This window comes from Procambarus clarkii, chromosome 30 (genome assembly GCF_040958095.1).
Source record: "Procambarus clarkii isolate CNS0578487 chromosome 30, FALCON_Pclarkii_2.0, whole genome shotgun sequence".
NCBI classification, from domain to species: domain Eukaryota; kingdom Metazoa; phylum Arthropoda; class Malacostraca; order Decapoda; family Cambaridae; genus Procambarus; species Procambarus clarkii.
The window spans coordinates 20,307,293-20,321,359 of NC_091179.1; the positions used below are offsets into that span (position 1 = coordinate 20,307,293).

The 14,067-nt window shown below is 39.7% G+C and overlaps 1 protein-coding gene across 2 annotated transcripts; it reads left to right on the forward strand.

Annotated features, from left to right (window-relative positions):
- Positions 1-1,085: 1,085 nt before the first annotated feature.
- Trp1 (translocation protein 1) lies at positions 1,086-13,462 on the forward strand. 2 transcript variants are annotated; one of them, XM_045753999.2, is made up of 8 exons: positions 1,086-1,239; positions 4,798-4,921; positions 5,449-5,545; positions 6,247-6,574; positions 8,174-8,307; positions 9,207-9,393; positions 9,641-9,813; positions 12,198-13,462. In XM_045753999.2, the coding sequence occupies exons 1-8, from the start codon at positions 1,204-1,206 to the stop codon at positions 12,400-12,402; spliced, it is 1,284 nt and encodes a 427-aa protein (XP_045609955.1). In that variant the 5' UTR covers positions 1,086-1,203; the 3' UTR covers positions 12,403-13,462. The 2 variants fall into 2 exon arrangements, with proteins under 2 accessions (XP_045609955.1, XP_045609956.1); XM_045754000.2 differs by lacking the exon at positions 1,086-1,239 and adding an exon at positions 1,312-1,852.
- The last annotated feature ends 605 nt before the right edge of the window (positions 13,463-14,067 follow it).

Below are 14,067 nucleotides of genomic sequence, written 5' to 3' on the forward strand. Positions count from 1 at the left end.
GGTGGCACTAAATGACAGGGGGTGGCACTAACTGACAGGGGGGTGGCACTAACTGGCAGGGGGTGGCACTGACAGGGGGGTGGCACTAACTGGCAGGGGGTGGCACTAACTGGCAGGGGGTGGCACTAACTGGCAGGGGATGGCACTGTCTGGCAGGAGTGGCACTAACTGGGAGGGGGTGGCACTAACTGGCAGGGGTGGCACTAACTGGGAGGGGGTGGCACTAACTGCCAGGGGGTGGCACTAACTGCCAGGGGGTGGCACTAACTGCCAGGGGGGTGGCACTAACTGCCAGAGGGTGGCACTAACTGCCAGGGGGTGGCACTAACTGCCAGGGGGTGGCACTAACTGCCAGAGGGTGGCACTAACTGCCAGGGGGTGGCACTAACTGCCAGAGGGTGGCACTAACTGGCAGGGGGTGGCATTAACTGCCAGGGGGTGGCACTAACTGCCAGGGGGTGGCACTAACTGGCAGGGGGTGACACTAACTGGCAGGGGTGGCACTAACTGACAGGGGGTGGCACTAACTGGCAGGGGTGGCACTAAATGACAGGGGGTGGCACTAACTGGCAGGGGGTGACACTAACTGCCAGGGGGTGGCACTAACTGGCAGGGGGTGGCACTAACTGGCAGGGGGTGGCACTAACTGGCAGGGGGTGGCACTAACTGGTAAGGGGGTGGCACTATCTGACAGGGGTGTGGCACTAACTGGTAGGAAGGGTGGCACTAACTGACAGGGGGGTGGCACTAACTGCCAGGGGGTGGCACTAACTGCCAGGGGGTGGCACTAACTGCCAGGGGGTAGCACTAACTGCCAGGGGGTAGCACTAACTGGCAGGGGGTGGCACTAACTGGCAGGGGGTGGCACTAACTGCCAGGGGGTGGCACTAACTGACAGGGGGTGGCACTAACTGACAGGGGGTGGCACTAACTGCCAGCGGGTGGCACTAACTGCCAGCGGGTGGCACTGCCTAGTGTCAGCTGCTCACGTCACATACTCCTTCCCGCCAACGCAGCATCTGAAAGACTATAGTATAAACCATATTACCTTTCTCCCATAATTAAAAAAAATAATTCAGTATAAAGGCCAAATAAATATTATAAAAAATTAATTTACCTATAATTTCTTGACGTTAGATATGAATAAAGATAAAGTTATTATTGAAGAGTTAAATTCTCAGTTTATGACAACAAATACTCACCATGGCCGAGAAGAGGAAGTTGAAGAAAAAGGTTCAGGTAATTAATGAATTAGCGGCCTCATACCTGAGTGAGTGTGAGGGATGAGTGAGGGATGAGCGAGGGATGTGTGAGGTGTGTGAGGCGGGTGAGGGAGGTGTGTGGCAGGGTGCAGGTGTGTGTGTGTGTAGGGGGGGCCGCTGCTGCTGGAGGCTGCTGGAACTGTGATACGTCACGCCAGTGTGGATCAACAGCAGGTTCATTGACTCCCGAGGCAGCAGCTGACGCAGCGGGGGTGAGACCGCTGGAGGAGCCTCCTTCACATCCCAGCTGACGTGTTGCTCCTGTACCTCTGCTGCTGCTGCTGCACGGACCCTGGCCGGAAACTGGGCGTTCCACAGCCCCGCGGCGCTCAAGGACTCACAAGGGCTCACATATGTGCGCGGAGAGCACCGTTTCCTGGCCCCCGTTTGCTCTTATAGTTGCTGTAGAGGTGGTGAGCAGCGTGTAACTTCCTACCCCCCGCTGGAGTGGTGCTCTGCCCTCTGCTGGAGGCTATAGAGGTACACTAACTAGTTACTCTTGTGTAACGTGACGGGAATACCCCCGGTGTCGTCTTCACCTACTGCTTCACGCACTTGTGCCTCTCAGCATGTCTAAGAAGAAACTAAAGGTACTTATGACATTACTTACAGGTATTTTTCAGTTTTATAAAAGGGTTTTTATATTGTAATGACCCAAACTTGCTAAGGCATGTAACTACTCGCATCCACCACCATATGGCAATATTGGGTACAAGTCATTTTGTATGCGAGACAAAGTCCAGTGGATTTTTAAACCTACCAAACCCGACATACCCTAACCTAACACAGAATAACCTAATAATACTGTATATACAGTTCCATCTTGGAACTGTATATATACAATACAACAATTACAGTATAAATAAGCTTTGCCAAAACACCTGGGCATGACTTTGCTGTTCTCTGGCAATATCTACTGATTTACTTTAAATCACTCATGTGGCACAGTGGTAAGTGCAGTCCGGTCACAGATGAAAGGTCTTGGGTTCCATTCCTGCAGTAGAAGTGGAACAAAAGTGTTTAGGCAATGTTTCCTTTCACCTGATACTGCTATACACTATTTGTAATGGCTTAGCACTTTCTCCTGAGAATAACGTAACCTTGACTTGATGCCGATGTTCACCGTACTGACCTAGCTATGCTTGCGGGGGTTGAGTTTTGGCTCTTTGGTCCCGCCTCTCAACTGTCAATCTACTGGTGTACTGATTCCTGAGCTTCTCGAGTTCTTATCATATCTACATTTGAAATTGTGTATGGAGTCAGCCTCCGCCACATTACTTCCTAGTGCATTCCATTTACTAACTACTCTGACACTGAAAAAGAGTATATGTACTGCTGTACTGTGCAGTACAATATATAAGTGCCCGGACATTGGGCAGCTGTTGTGGGTTGTATCCTGGGGAAGGTCAGTAGTTGGCTTCAAGGAACTTTGATAAGTCTAATAAGCTTCCTGTCCCCAACTATGCTACACTAACTATGGTGAACCACTTAAGCTACACCAATTATGGTGAACCACTTATGCTACACCAACTATGGTGAACCACTAAATAGGGGGCCTGTGGCTGAGTGGACAGTGCTCTGTACTCGTAATCCTGGAGACCGGGGACTGATTCCCGGCGGTGGTGGAAACAAATGGGCAGGGTTTCTTTCACCCTGATTCTTGGTCATGAGTTCGAGTCACCTCAGAACTCCAGTTGATTTTCTCTTTGATATATATCACATTAGTGTGATTTCTTTGAGTATCTCTATTCTTGTCAAAGAGAACATTTGAGAACAGTTTTTGGTGAATCTTGAGAATAGTATTGTAGATGGAAGTGTTATAATCTGCTGATATGCTGAAAGTGAATGATCGATTTACTGTACTTACAAGAGAACAATTTGTTCCTAAGCCATGAATGCTTTGTTAAAAACAATTATCATATTTGACCTTGTTACTGCAGTCATGGGTTATCATAGTTATGACACGTCTCGTATATTTCATATTAACACTGATATTGTTGGTAGAAAATATATAAAATTTAAATCTTTTGTGACTTGGTTTCATCACAGGATGACCTGGAGCATATGGGTCCTTACACTGCACTGAGGTAGTAGCACACAAGTGATAGTGAGACATTTGGTTCAAGTATTAAATTACTTGTGCTATTCCATTTGCCTGTCAGTGTCTATTCCATTTGCCTGTCAGTGTCTTTGTATACTGTACTACAGTAGTAATAATTTTATTGTAAAATGCCACCTGCAACAGGAATACAAGATATGCAATGTATAGAAATTAAACGAAAGGCAATAATGATTTATTGCATATACTGATGACAGTTGCTGTCACCTGAGCAATGAGGTGCACAAAATCTTACTCACCCTCGATGCTACTGTCATAAGGCTACTGCCTTAAACAAGTACAGTACTGTAAAGTAATCATAATATGCTTCAGTTTACATAATTATTGTTAACCATAAAATCTGCGAATCTATCCCCTTCCACCTTCACGAGAATTAAATGCTGCAAAAATTGGGTATTAGTCGTGATTTTTTATGTTGGCTTTGTAAATTATTAAGAGTCCAGTTCTTGACTTTTGTTGCATTTTATTCTCAAAAGATCCAAGTACAGTACTTCATTGTTCTTGACAGTGTTAAAATATACCAGAATATTTTCTTTTGATGTAATGCACTTCCCGACTGAAATTTAATGTTTCTGTATGCTCGACCCCAGAATGATTCAAGTTCACATCAAGTGAGTTTGTTTATTATTGCATCTTGTATATTTTAATCTTATAGCACCAAACAATCCTCTACAACCTTCACCATCACTATACAACTATCACTCCCATCAAAGCAACACAATTGTCACTACAACCACAATACCATCACTACAATACCACCACCACCACAATACCACCACCACCACTGCCTCAATACCACCACTGCCACAATACCACCACTGCCACAATACCACCACTGCCACAATGCCACCACCACTACTACCACAATACCACCACTACCACAATACCACCACCACCACAATACCACCACCACCACAATACCACCACCACCACAATACCACCATCACCACAGTGCCTCCACCATCACCACAGTGCCCCCACCACAGTGGCACTACCAACACCACAATGACACCACCACAGTACCAACCATCACCACCACCACAGTGCCACTGCACGTTATATGACAGAGTACTGGGAAGACGGGACACCACAAGCATAGCTCTCATCCTGTAACTACACTTTGGTAATTAATTACACATACCTCTTACAGTTTTGTACATAGGCCTTAGATAGGCTAGGTTATTTGGTTGTCTACATTTGTCAGACTGGAACTGAATGAAGCATGTCTTGAGTCTTATCTGTAAAGATAATTTACAGATACAGATTATGCCAGTTGACAGTGGCACAAAATATGACTTGATGACAGTTATATTTCTGTACACGATGAGCTCGACTTGGAGGGTGTGCTGCCCTAATACTCATCCCCCCCACGGTATTTGTGAAAATGTTTTTGTTAATAAACACGAGTTATTTCAGGACATTCCAATACCTGTGGAGGAAAAGCCCACTAAGCAGGAATATGCAGTAGCCACCTACTTGAAGAAGAACTGTCCCACTAAGAAGACAAAGTTTCTCAACCACCAGGTTAACTATTTCTATGGTATGTTAATGATGCTCTTGTAGTGTAGCCTCTTTCTTCACTGTTGGTATGGATGAAATGACCTTTTATTACCAAACTAATTAAGATATATTTAATGTAATCTGTTTTTTTCCATGGTAGTATTTTCTGAGTCTTGCACACACCACACCTTTAGTAATGTTTCACTATTTCTCTCATTCATTATTTCAGCTTTCCTTTGCTGTTGCCCACTATACTTTTCTGTGGGACTTTTAACCTCACCAAATCACAACAAAATTAGATGTAAATTATTAAGTGACCCATTCAAGCCCGTGTTAAAAATAAGTGAATATCTAAATAAATTAGACAGTGTATCTGGAAGTCAGATAATGTAATTAGACTTTAACGGTACCGGCAGCAGCTGCTGTTTTTTTTTTTTTTTTTTTTAAATTTATTGCAAGGTAACATTTTCTAGCAAGAAAGAGCAAGTTGAGAGTACAGTATATAAAAGACAATTCTCTCAACATAAATATTTTGTATAATTAATGTATGGATATGTTATGTTTCAGCAAACAAGGCTGTTGACACACTTCTGGACTCACCATGGGCAACAGGCAAAGACATTCTCTTCACTGATCGCCAATCTGTGGTCGACTACTGCAATAAGTAAACATTTACTAATTTTCTGAATTTTTTTGCACCGAGAGCTTAGTTTTGAGTACTGTAATAATAATAATCTATACTTTAATAGTCCATCATAGTAATGTACAGTACAGTGTACTCTCACATAATCCCAATGAATTGGAACCAGATCTGGTACAGACGGCAATGTTTCTGATGATGCCAATTTTTAGGTTGCTGTCCTTATTCTTTATTTTAGATCAAACTAATTTTTGGCATCTTGGATCTTTATTATTCACTACTGTATATGCACAAATGATTTTATACTTTATAAGGGTATGAAAAATTAACTGGCAACAGGTAAGCTAAAATATCAAAGAACTCATTCCATTTATAAACAAATTAATAATAGGAAACCAACCTGAGACATAATAATTTAATGTACATTATTTGCTAATTGCTTTGTGAATGTTGTGGAAGTTTATGTTGAGACAGGCTTAAGCTTCTGTTTTATTCATATGCCATAATACTACACCGTACAATAGTACAACTGTACCAAAGTTCCATATTACAGCTCTTACAAAGGGGCATACATTTTGAACTTAGCAACTTTATTGATAGATACATTTAGGATCATCTTTGAAATCCTGTAACCACATGTTTTTGTTTTGTTTGGGTGTTCACTTGTTGTTCTTATTACCGTTGTCATCATTATGAGTATTGTTGGGAGGAATGTTGTGTTTTAGGTTGTTGAAGCAGAAGTTCTTCCATCGTGCCAAGAAGATCCCCATTACTGACAAGGATCTTAAACCCAAGGATCTGAAGAAGAAAAAAGAAAAGGAGAGAGAAGAGAAAAAGAAAAAAGAAATTGAGAAAAAGAAAGAAAAGGAAGAGAAAAAGGGCAAAGATGACGAGAAAAAGGAGAATGAGGAGGAGGCGGCGGCAGAAGAGGAGAGCAAGCAAGACGGTTCCAGCGCAGACAAAGATGAGAAGGATGTAAAGGAGAAGGATGAAGAAAAAGAGAAGAAAAAGAAGAAGAAATCCAAGATCAAGCTGGACATGCACTTGGAACAAGTAAGTCAACACAGTAAAGCCTAAGTAAGCTAAACAAATCAAAACAGAAGCAGTAATGAGGAGCAATAGTTGTAAGTATTGAAAGTTTTCAAGAAAGGAAGTTTGATGTACAAGGTTTATATTAGACAAAGCTGACAAAGTGAGAATGAGTGTAATGAAGAAAATATAAGAGCAGGAGTGATAGAAACTGAGAGGAGTAAGGAAGTAGTATGTGTGTATCAGTGAATGGCAGTTAGGAAGGAGTATACCTGTTACTGAATTGAAATAAGGAAAGGAATATCTCTTTATCAATGAATGAAAAGTATTATAAAGCAATGACTTTTCATATTGTAGTTAAAGAAGTTTGTACTTGAAATGCAAGTGGCAAAGGTGCCAGTTTTGCTCTTGTATATGCATCATCAAATAGAAGTGAAGATGAAAGGAAGATTTTTTGTAGGTAGTGAAGAAAGCAAGATTGGTAGCATATCAAGGAGTTAGATAATAATTGTGAAAGTGATTTTTAATGGTAGAGCAGGAATATGCGTTGTAAATGACATGATAGGTATTGATGGGAATGTCTGTGTACCTGGAGTGGGCTCTGGGAGTTGTTGTTCTCCCCAAGCCCAGCTGTTGCTTGGAGCAACTTGCAGGCCTACATGCCTACTATAAAACCCAGTTGGTCCAGTACTTGCAGGAACGTGTTTAATTTTCTCTTGAACTCGCCCAATTCTGTACCAACAATATTTCTTACGTTTGCTGAGAGGATATTGAATAGCTGTGGACCTCTGATGTGTACATCCTCTGAATAGACCTATGGCGCCTTAACTTTTCACCGGGTCTCTTCTGCATCCCCCTACCGTATGTCTCACTCCAGTATGTTGCTATTTTACTGTGCAACTTTGAGACCTGGTCGTTCATTATCTTCATATGTATATTATGTGATAACTCTCATCTCCTTTCTAGAGAGTACAGTTTGAGAGCTTTAAGATCGCCCCAATAATTTAGGTACTGTATAGTATCTATGCAAGCTGTATCAGTTCTCTGTATTCCCTCAGTTTGAGGAATGTTTCCTACTTGGAAATGGGAGGTTAGAACCGAGTCTCAAAGTGGGAAAGCACAAGTGATATGAGTAGTAGGAGCATTGTAGGGGAATCTATGAATTTGAAGGTTTTTATCCTGTCATTTTCCTGACTGAAGAAAAGATGCAAAGATGATGAGAAAAAAAGAGAATGAGAAGGTGGGTGGTGGTGGTGGAAGAGGAGAGCAAGCAAGAAGCTTCTAGTGCAGATAATAGATTCGCTTTGTTATACTCAATAAGTGTTACTGTATAATAAGTGAGGACATCTTGAGTATTAGTGGCAAGCAAGCAAGAAAGAATAGATAAGGGTGATGGGTGGCAAGAGGCATTTGGGAAAAACAGAAAGCAATATATAGATAGATACACAGTACAATACCATGCCTCATGGTGGTACATGGTATATAACAGGCTAGATCATGTACTGTATAGAGAAGGCTTTTCTGTCATCATGCTCCCATCGAGGGGGGAGCCCAGAGAGGAAACAAGACATGAAAGAATACGTTACAAAGATATGACTTTGATGGATATAAAATATTTTTCAGGTGTTTGTTGATGGGGGTGATGCGTATGTCTGGATGTATGATCCTATTCCGTTCTGGTACTATATCGCAGGGAGTTTGTGTCTATTTGGCGCCATTGCTGTTTGTCTCTTCCCTCTCTGGCCACCAAGTGTTCGGTAAGTTCTTGTCATTTTTGTCATTACCAATTTGCTTTGAATCTGTGCATTATCAAAAAAGTAGTGACCATAATACTAGCATCTAAAGAAATTAAGAGTTATTAAGTACAATATTATGTAAATAATTGTCGAGTTATTAAGTACAATATTATGTAAATAATTGAATATTAAATAAAAGTGGTGTATGGGCACAAGAATGGACGAGTGTGCTAAAACATGGAATAAAGATTTGCACCACATTTGAAACACATACATTGTGTGGCTACAAACACATACATTGTGTTTGCGTAGTTCATGGGCTAGCTCAGAAAGCAGGCTTAGAGCTAATAAAAGCACCTTTCTGAACAGATTGTTTGGCTGCTGCTCTGTTCCCATGTGCAGTTTTATTCTTCACATCATGTAGTATGTGTGGTGGTTGTTTGGGTCTGGTAACCTTGAGGTATCTGCTTGATGGGGGTTCTGGGAGTTCTACTCCCCAAGCCTGGCCTGAGGCTAGGCTGGTAGGGTAGTGCTGATGCCTAGTCGTGGGCAGTGCAATTGGCCAATCAAGGAAATGTAATTAAGAGACCTTTTTAAGTCACGTTGACTGTTAAATAGGTCAAGAAAGTCAACTCTTCCTTGACCTATTATTTCAAGGGAGGGTTTTAGAAGGGTTTGATTTTTTCAAGGGTCTTTAGTTAATCATTTTGGGTTAAAAAACATCTCCATCGACTCCCTACCATAACGAGAATGTTGTCTTTCATGACTACAAGACCCCATCCTATAGAGACAGCAGATTTTATCATAGGGAGCTGCTAAATAATCTGCCCAGAAAGGAGCTGATCTTGTTAACAAAAAACCTTGATTTTTAACTTGTATACTAAGTACTGTATAATTGTATTTTATTTGTCCTTTTTCAGGAAAGGCGTATATTATTTGAGTGTGGCCGCAGCCGGGTTCTTGGGTGTGATTTTGGGCCTGGCCGTGTTGCGATTCATTGTATTTGTCATTATCTGGGTGTTGACAATGGGTATACATCATCTGTGGCTGCTGCCCAACCTTACGGAAGATGTCGGATTCTTTGCATCGTTCTGGCCTCTCTATCATGTAAGTTACTTGAATGTCATATTGTGATATATGAGTAGTAGTAGTATTTGCTGTTATATTTTCTGAGATGTGCTAAGGGAACTTCCAAAGAAGAATGGATTAAGTAATTTTCCATTACTACTACCATTTTTCAGGATTCCATTGATTAATTTCTGTGTATATGGTTAAAGCACAGTAGGCAGCACATTTTTATCTCCAAATGTAAAATCACCTGCACTTGGCACTGTTAGGAACCTTGCATTTACAGTACGAGTACCGGGGCGCAGGATATGAAAAGAAAAATAAAAAGAAGAAAAAGATTAAAGATGATGATGAGGAGAGGGAAGAAGAGGGGCAAGACAAGAGATCCGATATGGATGACACGCTTGACAGCCCAGACACGGCAGCAGAGACGGACAAACACGAGACGGATAATGATAGGTGAGTGGAGTGACCTTTGCATTGTGGTGTATTAATGTTGGTGTAACCTTCAATGTGACAATAATTTATTTTCTAAAAATAGGTCCATACATGTTTAATTCTAGTTTTTGAGATGTAGTAAAATGTGTTACTCTGCACATGGATTTGATGACAGATTGTGTGCAGTGTTTAAATACAAAAATTATGACCAACCGCATAGTTAGTAGTACTGTATGAGAAAATATGGCCTGCATGTTGACCAGACGAACGACTTGAGAATGGTCCAAGACGGACCGAAACATCGTCGTCCCTTCACCTTCTAGTGTGTGCTCTGGTCAACATTCTTCAGCCACGTTATTGTGACTCATCGCCTGTATATGGCCTGCATGTAAACAGTGAGAAGTTGCACCAGCAGGTCTGTAAGGAAATAGTGATGCCTTGGTACTCAAACTTAATTTGTTACAGCAGGCTGTTTGTGTGCTGATTTGAATGCTGAATAAATTTTCCCATAAGGAATAATGTAAATTGAATTAATCCGTCCAGACCCAAAAAATTACACTTACAAAAGCATTTTTATTTGAACATAACATGCAGTTTACAAGCATGCATAAATTATACAGAAAACCTAAATAAATAAAATAGATGAAATAAGTGGAAAATACCCAATAATTTACAGTAAAGGTTACAAAAAAAAAAGTTGTAAGATTTTGGTTGTCAGGAAATGTCTTTGGGGAAAAAATAGCAGAAAGGCAAAAATGATACCAAGAAGAATTCCAAATTATAGGTCTAACTGAAGGGCATGCTAACTTGTATCATGGAGGCAACAACAACAACAGTAATCTGATGCATGATGGCTGCACCCTAATGAAAATGTTCACCATTCACAGTTAAAAACATGCAATACTTACCGCTTTTATATATGTTCATCTCGATACCAGTTAATGGAATGGATAAGTGTATTCTCTGTGTTAAACCATCACTTTAGTTGGATATACGAGAGAACAACATGAGTATCTTACAGATGTTGCCTTATTAATATTACTGTATTGTTATTGACCCATTTCCCACTTTAATGTGCTGGGGAGGGAAGTGGGGGGCACCAGTGCAGAGGCAAACACACTTATCCATTCACCAAATCTTCAACACACGACATAGTATCGAGGACAAACAGCACCAGCACACATGTGTAAGTCCTCCACAGCAGCAGGCTACTTCGTAAGACGAAATGCACAGAACTCCTTGTGAATTACTGTATCATATACAATACAAACAAACAGCTCCAACTTTATTTACTGCTGCCATATAGCTTTTGTAGTTACCTCATATGTTATGGTTTTCATACTTTAAACTCCTGCATCTTCTCACACACTGTCCATCATCATCATGATATTTTTCTCCTAACTTAAATTTCTTAAATTATTTAAATATTAAATAAAAACCCAGTAGCTTTGTCTTGATGTTTTCTAACAACAAATGATTCTCAGATTGTCCATTTCTACTGCTATAATTCATGATTTTCAGCTTTTCAATCATTGTCTTGTTAATGCCCTTTGAAAACTAATGCCTTTATTAATTTTTATTTTTTTATATATACAAGAATTGTTACATTTTTGTACAGCCACTAGTACGGGTAGCAATTTGGGCAAATCCTTAATTCTATGTTCCCTGGAATACGACCCCCACGAAGAATCATTTAACAACCAAGTACCCATTTTACTGATGAGTTAAACAGAGGCTACAATTAAGGATTTGCACCCAGTAAATCCTCTCCGGCCAGGATACGAACCCAGGACAAAGAGCTCGCAGAAAGCCAGGCAATCGTCTTACCACTACGCCACGGAGACTGTTTGTACACTATGTTCTCTCTTTTTATTTTTTGTAGCAGTCGATCACATCATCTTCTGACATAGTACCACTATTCCATACTTTCCAGAAAGTTCTCCATTAAATTTAATCATTTCTGCCTACAACTTATCATCAAGAGTTTTCCCCATATCATCATTCTCCCTATTGTGCCTGCATCTTTCATTATACATGTATCAGCTGGCATACTATCTTTCACTTCTGCCAAGCTTGGTGCCTTCATAGGTGCCGCCTTTTGGTAACTACTACTTAAATCTCACACCGTCAGACCCAATCATATTTACAGTAGCCTATGTTACTTCTACCAATTAAAGTTTTCAAATATTCTCTGCTCTTCTAATCTCATGTTCACAGTTTAACATTCTCCTGTGTTTATCTTTAACACCCATTTACCCCCTCCAGCAGTGTTAAAACGGGTGTTGATTCTGACTCGGAACATGAATGGTTGATCTATTCTTTGGTTATCCCATTGTTTTAAGAGTTTTGTTGATAAATGATAATTATCATATTTGTTTATATTTATGGTTGTTATATTTTTCCAGGGTTGCTGAAGAGCAGACCGCTGCAAGTGAAACAGATTCAGAAAACTCAAATTCTCAGGCATTTGAAATGGTTGAGAAAGATGAAGTTGATGAAGTCGAATTGGAGGAAAATGAGGAGATACCTGAAAAGGGGAGTTGTGTTCAAGATTTGCAGAAAGAAATATCTAAAGATGATATAGAAGATGAAAAGACCACCGAGTCTTAGAGAATACTAGCCGTACTTAAATTGATGATGCAAACCAGTGAACGTGATTGTTGACTTTGGTTAATGGCATGTACTCTAATGTAGAAATCTCATGTTTAGTATTATGCAGTGTACTCCAGTTTTCTTTATTTTGAGATTTGTGACCAGATAGGTGAAAATGATTTTAATTTGCAAATTGCTTTTTTTCATCTTTATAATTAGATGTGAGTTTACTTTTTGTTATACATCCAGTACTTGCGAACAATGAAATTTTCATTGAGATTTGGGCATTTCATAACATGCATTGTTGTTATATTATTATTGTAATATTTTTCAGATTATGGAACTGTTATCCAAGACTTATATTATGTGGCACGAACATTTCACTACCAAGCTTTGTAGTCACCATTCATTACCTAACAACTCTTTTAAAACACCGCATGTGTGACGATAACTGGCATTTTATTCCCACACGATTATGTTATGTTATTGATGCATCATAGCTTGGATGCTTTCTCCATATGTAAGGTCAGTGATAGAAATACGAATTGTAATTACCGTACTAATCTTTGCCATTCACGCATTATAAAAGTGCTTGCAATTCTGTTTCGGTGTTCAGCACAAATTATGTAGCGGTTATAAAAGGTTCAGTTTAACCTTTTTGGCATTTTGGGGTGGGCTATGTATTCTTGTTTTTTTTTTGTTTTTATTTTTTTTAAACCTATATTCCTGACCTGTCTCTTCATTACTACTTCCAGACTTATTGTTTAGTTAATTTTTAATATGAAGAGACTGGGGTTAGATATTAGACAAAACTTCATTGTGTTTTTGTTCAAGAAGCAATATTTAACCATTACGTAGAATGAAACGGTAAAATTATTTATTTTATGAATGCTGTATTCTGTAATTTTCTTTTCTGGATTTAGCTTGGGGGATTAAGTGAATAAGGAAACAGCTGGAGGTAGTTCATGTGTTCTGTTGTGGTTACTCAAGTTCATGAATGGGAACTCTTGGCTGCATTGCATTTTTGTACCTATATGTATGGAGGGTATTATTTTGTAATTATTAAATGCAATACTAACCTAATCTTTTTAATTTGTACCTATGATAGGGGCATGAAACAGAACAAGAGGAAGGGTTGAAGTGAATTTCCACGTAAAATTCACATTTCTATATTTCCCAGGTAAAATTACCTCTTGCAGTATCGAATCAAAATGTGTTTGAAAGCAGGTATGCTGTATACACCAAGTGGTTTAGCTTGCTTTTCAAGTGTGTATAGAATAAACGTATGATAATCCTGAATTCTTGGGTTAAAAGTCTACTTGCAGGTCAGAAAGTAAGGTAGATTGTAGCCCTAGTGAGTAACAATTAAGCTTTAAATCTAATACAAAAAAATGTGGTGGAAATATTGAAAGGAATATATTGATCAGTATTCTGGCACCCATATTAATATTGTGCAAGTAAAATTGATATGGAGAAGACTCAAAACTATTATTTCTGAATTATGATAAAACAGTTTGTATAAATCTTCAAGTGCATGTGGTTGTTTATGCATATGACATGTGTTTTAGTAATAACTTATGGTACATACAGAGTGCATTTGATTCTTACAAGGACTAAGTCATCTTTGTAGCTTAGCATCCCTTAATTTTTTTTTTTAGTAATTTCCAAGTGCTTGGTCTTCTG

What these genes read in the sequence shown, in the direction of transcription:
- Trp1 (XM_045753999.2), top strand. Translation starts at nt 1,204, where the DNA reads ATGGCCGAGAAGAGGAAGTTGAAGAAAAAGGTTCAG. An exon ending in CCAGGTTAACTATTTCTATG is followed by an intron (nt 4,922 to 5,448) that starts GTATGTTAATGA and finishes GTTATGTTTCAG; the next exon opens with CAAACAAGGCTGTTGACACA. An exon ending in CGTTCTGGCCTCTCTATCAT is followed by an intron (nt 9,394 to 9,640) that starts GTAAGTTACTTG and finishes TTGCATTTACAG; the next exon opens with TACGAGTACCGGGGCGCAGG.